Genomic DNA, 10988 nt, shown 5'->3' on the forward strand with positions numbered 1-10988 from the left:
CTTTGTCGAAGATTATTGCACACAGTGTAACCACATTTGCTTCAGCATTGATTGTTGATGTAATCCTACCTGACAACTAAGCATAGACTGATTCTTGGCCCTGGGATATTCCACATTTTTCTGTTATCAGTATTGGTGATTATTCTGTCAAGTTACTGATACGATAATTAAAAAACATGTTACTTTGGCTGTGACATCCAGCATCCTCTCGCACAGTGTCCCCCCAGCAACAATGTCTAATTGGTAACATGTCACAATTTAAACTGAATAATCTGAAAAGTAACCAATAACTAAATTAATCAAATACATTTACTGGCGTGAAGTTTTAAAGTAGCAGAAAAAGAAAATATTCAAACAGTTGAGGAAATTGGACATTCCATCATTGGTTGCTCTAAGTTCTAACTAAGATTTTAATTTTTTTCCTCCAAATAAATATCGGTTCAAAAAATATATATCGGTCTATAGAAATTGAATCCACTTCATATATTTCATTCAATTTGTTGTGATGTAAATCTGATGTGTTGACTTTTGAATGCTTTTTTGTAGTGAGTCTACGTGATTCAAGAGTAATGAAAAGTCACTAACATCCTTGTATTTTGTCTATTAGTCCGTGGTGAAGGCCTTTTGCAGATTCCCCAGGGCATTCTCCCTCTTTTTTACAGCCGAATGGTGGCAGGTATGGATGTATTAAAACCTACATGTGATCCATTGAATTTAATTTCGTCATTAAATGGGCAGAAAAGTAGATGAAGTATCTACAACATTATTCACTAGGGAGTAACTTTAAAGTCTTTTCAGAGGTCAAACAGCTTCTTTGTGGGTTTTGGGGGTGAGATTGTTTCGCCAACTGCTGTTTCGGATGCCAAGAAGAATTTAAACTTTTAACCTCATCTGTCACACACACACACACACACCTGCACTGAGACAATGTTAGTCCCCGGGGCGTTGGGCACTGCCATCCAGTCTGGCAGGTTCATGCTGCTGTCACTGTTGGCCCGGAGGAAGGGGTGAGGGTGGGGGATTGTCAGCGTTCGGTTGCTCTCCCGCCTCTGGGGGGCGTACTTTGGTGACTCCACAAAGGGAACTGGAATGTGAGGAGGAAGAGAAAAAGGGGGAGTGTTATATCAGTTAAACTTTGCACACCGTCGCCCTCAACACACGCAAATCCTCGTTTAACTGCTGCATCTTTTGATTTGTTGATCATAGGGCAAATTTTCCCTGCGTAGAGCCAATGTATAATTTCAGATCAGTTTAATGTCTAGTATGAGCCTGATGGATATATCAGCTGGCCACTGTTATCAGATAATATTGGCCTCTCACTTATATCAGTTATACCGGTATCAGCGCCATGTTGTCTGATACGCATCCATATTGTTTTCTTTTTAGGAGAAACTTATGCAAAAAGAGGCAAATGGAATTTAAAATAGGGGGGATTTAAACAAAAATACATACAAAAAAATGAAGATTAAGCTAATATCTTAATGACTAGGCACAAAAATACAAACACCAAGTGGAGCAAAGACGTCACAGATCCAAAAAAAGACCATAAATCAAAACAAACCATTACATAGCCAATATTGACAGTCAGGTATCAGTCAGGTCAAAACTGGCTACTTACCCACATCTGTGTCCCGGTGGTTTTTGATGATTTCTCCCAGCTCGAAATGGCCGGACATAACAGCAACCTGATAAAAAAAAAATAAATAAAAAAAAAAAACATGTAGAAACACAGACATGTTAAGTAAATGACAGCACAAAATGAAAGTGGAACAAACAGTTTACTATTCGTCTTATAGTGAGAAGCTTTACGCATGTTATTGCTGAAGAATCATTCTCCCCTTATTTTCTAAATGACCTCATTGTGTCACGCTCTAAATTCGCCCCTCTATTAGGAAAATTCACAAATGATGGAAACCAGATCCATGTCTGCGGCTGTTCAAAATCATGTTTAATATAAATAAGCAGATCACATTCCCCCTGATGCTGAAAAAGATTGATAATCCGTTGTTTCGGTGGGTTCATTTCGTTGTTTACATGCATCATTTGGGTTGAGTTTTTTTATGTTTTGTTCAGTGTAATTCAAATTCTGCTTCCGTGTGTTAAGTGAACACAAAGACTCTCAGTTGGTAGAAAATGAAAAACCGATGAGTTCTTTCACATGAGAACACTCGTTTGTGCACAAATGCTTTTGACTTGATCTTAACACACCACTGGGGTCAGCACCCCACCCGGAACATTTCAAAGCTTTTCCCCCTGTTGTCTGCTCTCTTGGTTTTTCTCTCTCACACTCGCACGAACAGACTGTCTCAGCTGGCGTTAATGTATCCAGATTAAAGGGTCGCATTCGATCCCGCTGCCTGGGACCTCCGTGTGCATCACGGCACAATAATGGTTTAAAGTGAAATTAGGCCCCGCCGCTTTCTGCTACGTTAACTTAATAAGACACTAAACCATACAACCACCCAGCACGCGTAATTACCCAGCCAGGCACTCAGCCATTACCTGAAAGGGGGTCTGCCCACTGTTGTTCTTTGTGTCTTTATTTGCTCCCCGGTAGAGCAGAATTCGTGCACAGCTTTCCTGCAACAAACAGCGTTGATTAACAAACATAAACTCGTATAGCATAAACGGTATGTTCAATTTAAGAATGCATGTAATTTGTTCGCACGCAGGAAGAACATTATTCTCTCCCTTCGGATTATGTGTTGCAATTTGATTGCAAATATGTGGAATATTTGCGAACGTTCAAGCTTGTTATATCAAAATGAAAGCATATCAGGGTGGAAAGTTGAAAAGTTGTATGTCTCTGCTTTTATCTTCAGGAAAAAATTCAAATTCATAGAGAGTTTTCTGTTTTCAGATTGCTCAGATTTCTTCCTTTCAGCTAAGAAGATTCATATTTCAAGAGTAATTAAGGAATTAGCCTGTTGTCAGGCTCAGGTTGAGGAGGCTGAACTTGAAAAAAAAAAAACCCAAGATGAATCAATTATTCAGCGACAGTAAAGATCCACCTTGTTAAACTGCGTGTTCAAAGATTTCAGGTGTTTGATCGTAACATTTTCTCCGCTCTACAGAATCTGACATTTGATCTGCATGAAAAAAAAAAAAAAAAGGAGCTCCTACCTTGTTGTATAAAGCACAGATGTGCAAGGCAGTGTTTCCAGAGGCATTCGTGGAGGAAGAATCCGCCCCGTAGAAGAGGAGGTGCTCCAGATGCTGCGAGTTCCCATTCTGACAGGCCTTGGGTGAGGATGAACAGATCGTGGATGGGAGATAGGAAGAGGGAGAGAAAAGGAAGTAAAAAAAAAACCAGAAGGATTTATGCGGTTGATTAATAAAGAGGACAGAGAGGCGGAGAAGCAAAACAAGGATGGAGACGAGACGGCGACACGGAGAGAGGGACAAGGTGACAGTTATTAAGTGACATCACATTTAATCAACGCCACCTCCAAACTCAGAGGGCGAGGAAACAGTCAGAGGATACGGGTGAGATCAGATTATCACAATAATCGGACTGACGCTCACGTACAGCAACATCGCAACTATAACTTATTATTTCACCACAAGATGACTCAGGTATACCAGCATTAAATCCTCATTTCCGATTAGTTGGCAGCTCTCCCGTGCCATCAAATATCAGGACTTTTTGAACACATTTTTAGATCAACACCTTAACAAAAGATTACATTAAACTGAAGCTAATCATAGTAAGACCACTTCTTCCCTTTAAAGAGTGACCAAGTCAGTGCGGGCTCACACATTATCCTTCGGTAATGGACAATAATTTAAGCTTGGCAGCGAACATGATATAAGAAAATAATGGATTCAGTGGATTCACCTCGACCTCATCTATTATTATATATCATTATTACATAAGTAACCCACGGGAACAAATGGAAAAGCTGAAATACAAGAAATTAACACTGAATTCGAGGAGGAATTACAACGGAAGGATGAAATTTGACAAGGCAAATCAAGTTGAAATAGGTAATAATCAGTTTACAGTTCAAATTACTTCAGATTTGACGCGCTACGCACAGAAATAATTGAAATAAATTGAATGCTAGCAAATAGGTAAAGCTAACAGAAAAGAATAAGGCAAAGGAACAAGAAAAATCACATATTTAAGTGGAAAATGATTTTATACTACAGTCAAATATGATTATGCTGTTACTTAATATGAATAGGACTGAGAACAAACGTAAATCAACCTCAATTGTATAAGTGTTGAATTGATCATTTATGTGTCAGATCCCACTCAACACACACAGACAGATTAAGATCGAGGACACGAGCGACTACAGAAGAGAGACAGACGCTGATGAAGTGTGAGTGGGTGATCGCGAAGAGGCCGATACCTTTTTTCATTTTCTGTCCACTTCACTGCTGGAGCATGTGGCCACAGACGCAGGGTGGGTGGGATGGAGGGTGAAAAGGTGTCCAAGGTGAAAGATGAGAGGTGTTTCATGGCATGAATGGTGTTTGACGTGGACACAGACGCTTGTACGTACGCAGAAACTGGAACACAGATGACACTGACACATTTCAAATAATGGCGCGTGCACATTTGTGCAAAACGAGCCACAGAAAACTAAAAAACCCCGAACGTCCCGAGGCAGGACTTCTTCTCTGACGCTGTCATATGACATCCCTAAATAGACACAAATTAGGCCACTGACCTCATTAGATTGAAAGATTTTGCCCCGAGCACCCTCTGACTAAAGTTTTGCTGTTTATTTAGTGCAGAATTAACTGTATGCACCATTTAGTGTTCATATCCACATGTGGAAAAAGTTAATGACAAGTGAAAATGTCCAGTTTACATTAAAACTATTTCATTTTCACATGTTGGAAACTAACGTGACGATCTGAAGATCTTTGTAACAAAAAAAGGTCCTAACTGCAAGTTTTTACACGGGACATTGAAAATTGAAATACGTTTGAATCCACATTACTCATTAACTTCCTTTATCAAAAATCTCATTAAAACCCCTTTAATGACCCTCTGGAAAGTGTCTTAAAGTGTTATGGGACTCAAATGATGCCCGAATGTCTACCTGATGTGTCTCGTCCCAGCCGTTCTCATCCCTGATGCCCAGTTTGGCGCGGTGGAAAAGGAGTGTTTCACAGCAGGAGGTCTCTCCCCCTGTCAGCACAGTGTGATAGAGTGGCGTCAGCCCTCGTCGGTCCTTATAGTCCGGAGAGGCACCCAGAGACAACAGGACCTGCAGAAAAGACGGCAGAGAAGCCAAACCTCATTTACAGGCCTTTTTCTCTAATGCTGTATGCAGTGTGAGAAATGTCTTTTATGAGCGAACAACACTACACTAAAAGGGCAGCAAGGACAAATAAAATATTAAGGCGGTTTCCAATTTCAATTCAAGGAATATTCATGGAATTTTATATCAGGACGGGAAAACAGAGGTTCAGGCAGGTCACGCAGCACCTCGAGCTGGAGAGCATTACGTATTCAGTCAGCGTCTGCTGTAAATCTTTAGCAGCTGTTTCTTTCCTTTGTGGAAAATATGGACTCTGTCAATGTAACACACAATCATCTCCCCCTGAATGAGCGTCCCGTCTACAGGTATACGTTTGGGAGCTGAGATTCTGGACAAATGCCTGAAATGTAAACGTGTCGCACACCTTTAAAACCAGGCAATCTGTATTTTAATGTAATTTTCCTCTCTGGTTGAATAGAATTATAGATTTCTTTTCTTCACATTCATTCTTTGTGTACGTGGGAGTGGACTGCTGAGTCTGAGGGACTGTTTATTCTTCTTAGTCTTCAGCTTGTTTGCTCGTACAGTAAAACAAATGAAGACAATGCTGCATCAGTAAGTATCCATGTAGCAGATCTATACCCTGGTGTAGCTTTTCATGATAATGGAACCTCATTATAACAGTGCGAGAGTGTTTACCAGCAGGGCTGTATGGCGGTGGCCTCGAACAGCCTTGTGTATCGATGTGAGCCCATCTTTGGCACGGAAGTCGATGTGAGCCCCGCCCTCCACCAGGACCCGGATGGCCTCACCTCCACCCGGCTCACACTGCACCGCCAGCGACAGAGGAGTCTCTGGCAGACACACACACAATGAGAATCGAATAAAGTTTTTAATTTCTTGTCGGATGGATTTGTTCTTGAGCAGGACTCTGAAAGTCATATTATTTGGGGGAGGCTGTGGCCAGATTGTTTGCTCCAAGGGGGGCTGCTGAGATACTCTGTGGGGAAACTTTCAACAATACATTCCAACTATTTATAGTTTTATAGTTCAACACTTCCGTCCTTGCTTCAAGGTTATATTCTTGAAAAAACAGCAGCTTTCTCGTGCAGTAAACAGACAGATTAAACTCTGAAATCTGTTTGTGTGCCAAGCCAATCACGTTTCCACGCAGACATCTTGGTTTCAGGTTCACAGCGGTAAATCCGCTGATAGCAGCTAATGTGTTTGTTGACAAGCTCCAAAGTTAGTTGCAGCAGACACCATGTGGAGTTTTCTTGCAATCAAAACTTATGTTCGCATTCAGTTGATTCTTACCAAAAAGCCAAACCATGAAACCTCTGCGTTTAAAATCTTTTAAATTCAACACTATTTGGTCTCATCTGGTCTATTTTTACGGTCTTCTTCTTCTTCACTGCCCTTGTTTGGTGCATTCATCGCTTCTTTGTGCAGTACTGCCACCAACAGTTCATCAGTGGAAACCAACCTGCGTCAACACCTACAGGATAAAAACGTTGCTCCATGGTGCTACTAATCATCACAAATTCCACTTGTTCAAATACATTATAAACACGATAGTCTTCAGGCTTGGTACATAGAAGCTTATTGGCTGTGATTAGGCTAAGCAGTGGTGAAGCTGCAGATAATATTTGGATATGAAGCCATTATGATGTTCATCAGGTCCACCATCTTAGTTCAGTTAGGTCGCTAATTCATTCATCAGCAAATCACTGCTCATGAAGAGGACGCGCTTTGTTTGTTGTGTGAGCAAGGTGAGATTGCGAATAAGGTACATGTTTTTGTTTTTGTTTTTCTTTTCTATACACAAGGAAGTAAGGGATGTATTTGTTCTAAGATGGCCTCCATTTATGCCGATTTATATGGACCTCTGTTGCTGCAGATTTTCTTTACCGAGCTTGAGAGAGACGGCAGAATATCTTGTTTAAAGCCACCTGCAAACCGCTGACATTGTACATGTGTTTTCTTGTTCTTGACTTTTGTAATGGATGGATCATTACCATGCTGCTGTCATCTCTAATTTATAAAACCATGTTTTTATGTTGCTCAGGCTGCGGAACCGATCGAGAATATGAGAGGATCCACAGCCTGTAGCAACCTCATCCTCCTAAACTCTGTATTTTGGGAAAAAATTAAAATGGAATAGTCAAGATAAATAATTAGAACAGGCCTGGAAACAATCAGTGATCGCCGGTTGGACTGAAGTGCTGCTGCCCTCTTCAACTCACTTGAACACAGTCAGTTCAGACAGCCACAGCCACATAAAAGCATCTCACTCGTCTCAAAAATATAAGTGACTATCAACAGCGTAGAGGAGTTTAGGTCTTTATGTCCAGAGAATCTTTCGCTAGACGCCTTTTTAAAAGAATAAAACTCACTAAAGTCGCTAAGCAGTGCTGACAATTACCGCTTTAATAGAAAATCAATTATTTGCATTCCGTTTTAACAATAAAATCCTCAGGATGAGGGTGTGAAGGAAGAATTTAAAGAGATTATTCAACCCTGAGACAATTCAACCAACTGTAAAAGCATCCTGCAATGTCACCCACAGAGATTGGCTTCATCCCACAAGCACAACGTTCGCTTCCCAGTAATTGCCAAAAGCAGTTTTCCCTCCCAGTGCACTGGTATGTTTCCAATTACCCTGACATTAAATAAAGGCAGCAAAGAAACGCAATGGAAATATTATAAAATAAAAGCAGTGCTGTGTCACAACACCTTTAACCGCTCTCAGCACACTTGAAGTTCTTCAGCGAGAGAGTTCAATGGCACCAAGAAGAATAAAAGCATTCAGAGTGCTCCCAGGATGAACAGGAAACTGAGCGCTAGCTGCCATGACGACAAGAGAGGTTTTTGGCGAAGAGGAAAAAACGAATGAGGGCTTTAATCTGAGAACAGCTTCTGTAGATCTCAGGTACAAATAATTCGGGGGGAATGTTTCAGCTGCACTTCCTGTGAAGTTAACATGTCAGGACTACATGGGGGATGCCCATTAAGCGGCTCCCTTGGCAGAGATGGAAGTGAGCCCCCACTGACAGAAGCCACACTGAATGTGGTAGAATAATTTTATGTCCTATTAAAGGTACTCGGTGTGAGTGTTCTGCTGAGCAGGAGGGCACGAAGAAGGAGCTTCAGAAAGACAAGCAGGACTTATGTGAAATGTGTGACAATGGAGGGGATCACTGCGTCCCAGAAAAGAGGTCATCGACCTAAAACTGAAGGCCTTATAGTTCCTGGACAACAACTGTCTGAACATCTCGACATGACCCAACAATCTAGAAAGAGGAGGTAACCATTTAAAGACAATTGCGGTTGTTTTTTTGGTCCTACAGTTGTTTTTAAATAAAGTATGTTATTTCTGGTGCTAACAACTAACATGAAGAAGGAAAATCGATCCTATGTCTCTTCCACTCTCCTGGAAACTATCACGATAGGTGACAAAACGAAGCACATCGTTAGAATTTCTCTGAATTTGAACATTGTTAGAAAGAATTTAGAAGGAAGAAGATTTGAAGGTGCATTATGTGAGAATTAGCCACCAGAGTAACTGCTAACTCTCTATCTGTAACCACCATTAGCTAGTTAGCTCAGTTAGCTGTGCAGCTAGCGGGACATGGAACCTTGGGGACCAGACATGTGTTGGTGTTGACACCACCAGCACAGGAGCTTTAGACCTGGATGGGCTGGGGCTAGCTTGTTAGCATGCTAACTTTCCTGCAACACATCAGATAAATGTCTTAACCTCAAAACTGTTGTTTCTTCAATTTCTGTTGATGATTTTAGTTAATTTTTTTAAGTTTAAACAAAATTCATACATATTGTCCCTGTGACTACACAACTCAACAAAATATATGATAAGGGTCTCGTCGTGTTTTTTTTTTTTATAAATGTTAATACAGAAATGTTGCATATTATGTCTATAATAACACACATTTTGTGAGTTTCACAGCAAACCTTAGTTGTTCTCGTGTCAAAGTTATTAATATGATTAAATTAATACATATATCAAATCCATCCCCATTTAAAATCAAGTCCATTTTCAACCACTGATTTTTGCTGGTATCATTCAAATCTAATACAGAGCACAGAAACAAGTGTCCAGCATCACACCCTTTTCAAAGTGTAAGGTGTGTATGCACTGTGTGTGTGTTTGTGTATGCACTGAGTGTGTGTTTCAATATGGTGTGTGTACAGTATGATAGTAAGGGGGCTCACCAGGGCTCTCTGTTGCCCCCCGGTGTTCTGAAGCGGAAGTGTGTTTCACACCCGTGATGACAGGCTGTGTGTTGTGTTTTGACACTTGCTCCCAGAGTGGCTGGAGCGACACGGAGAAACACACTCAAACTGTAAATGAGCCGTCTGCTGCGCCCCCTGAGCACTAACAGGATCTGGGAAAAGCCACCAAATTGTAAACAGCATTGGCGCAGATTCTTGACAAAGTGTTAGGCCAACAAACTGCAGAGGCGAGAGCAGTAGACAGTGAGGGGAGGCTTGTTATTTGCGAGAGAGTTTAAAGGTCAAGTTTCTACAGCAGAGCCACGGGCCATGAAGCTGCCGGACACAAGCGTGCTCCTGCGGCTGACAGGAGGTGGCTGGAGGTGTTGAATCTCAAGTGCAACTTCATACATTTGACTGACAGACAGAACAATTCAGTAAGTAGAGGGAGAGATGAGGGAGGAGATTTGATGGCATGCTGGTGGTGGTATAAATGTACAGTATATAGGGATGATGGATGAAATGAGAAGTGAAATCAAACTTTTTAGAAATAAAAAAAATCATAGGGGCCTTAAAGAAAAAAATCTTTATCTGGCTCCTAAAATAAAACATTATTTGCCAACTCAAACAATCTGTCAGACATTTGGAGGCAGCTCTTGTCACTAACCTTCTGAATCACTCGACAAGCAAAGTAAACAAGATTATGCAGTCGAGATGTCTTCAACTGAATCAAACTTTCTGTCATTTAGTATTCTGTGCACCATTAAGTCTGGACTCACTCTCTGCATTAACAACTAGAACGGCACTCGATAGAACGCATACCTCCACCCATAACTAAGCTCACCAGATCTAGAATCCACATCAAATTGTACTCACTCATAGATAAAAAAAAAAATGTTTGAAAGGTTTTTACTGCTTTATAAAATAAATCATCTCATTAATGTCTCATGATTTTGACCTTCACATGCGCACTGCAACACACTGTAAATCAGTTAATGTTTTCATTATTGGATATATGATAGAAAGATGTGTCAGTGGATGAAGTGACAGGAGTAAAATGCTAAACGTGAGGTGATGACAGGTGTTTTAGCGCTGTAGTAATCCTTACCGCCGGTGTCAGAGTCCTGGAAGTTTGGATCGAGGCCTTTGTCTATAAACTTGACCATCTTGTCCACAGCGCTGGTTTGGATATAATCCATGAATTTCTTCAGGCTGGCCTGCATGCGGAGAAAAAGCGCTGCTGTTTTACAGAGAACAGATAGAACTCTTCCTGCCTCAGAGGCAAATGGGTTTCATACCTTCGTGTGCAGTTTGGCCAGTTGCTTCTCATCCAGATTGGTCTGTTTGTACACCCTGGTCTTGTATCGAAACTGAACCCCAGAGAGAAGAAGAGAAAGGGAATGAGGAGTTAATCCGAACACAGAGAGCGTTTGTCCTTAATTCTCATAGCTTTTGGCCTAGATTCACAAAATGGGGCCTGCAAATTCATTGTACAGTGGAGCTTTATCTGGTTTGCTTCACAAACCTCCACTTTTA

At 41.0% G+C, this 10988-nt stretch overlaps 1 protein-coding gene across 6 annotated transcripts in view; it reads right to left on the reverse strand.

Annotated features, from left to right (window-relative positions):
- shank1 (SH3 and multiple ankyrin repeat domains 1) overlaps positions 1–10988 on the reverse strand; it is an 81305-nt gene that overhangs the window by 33839 nt on the left and 36478 nt on the right. For all 6 annotated transcript variants that reach the window (XM_030406815.1, XM_030406820.1, XM_030406819.1 and 3 more), the window contains exons 4-11: positions 10751–10822; positions 10561–10669; positions 5919–6073; positions 5058–5225; positions 3124–3240; positions 2503–2580; positions 1619–1685; positions 915–1084 (exon numbers count right to left, since the gene is read on the reverse strand). In XM_030406815.1, coding sequence (XP_030262675.1) covers positions 915–1084; positions 1619–1685; positions 2503–2580; positions 3124–3240; positions 5058–5225; positions 5919–6073; positions 10561–10669; positions 10751–10822 — 936 coding nt within the window. The remainder of the gene's footprint in view (positions 1–914; positions 1085–1618; positions 1686–2502; positions 2581–3123; positions 3241–5057; positions 5226–5918; positions 6074–10560; positions 10670–10750; positions 10823–10988) is intronic.

Source organism: Sparus aurata, chromosome 23, assembly GCF_900880675.1.
Source record: "Sparus aurata chromosome 23, fSpaAur1.1, whole genome shotgun sequence".
NCBI classification, from domain to species: Eukaryota; Metazoa; Chordata; class Actinopteri; order Spariformes; family Sparidae; genus Sparus; species Sparus aurata.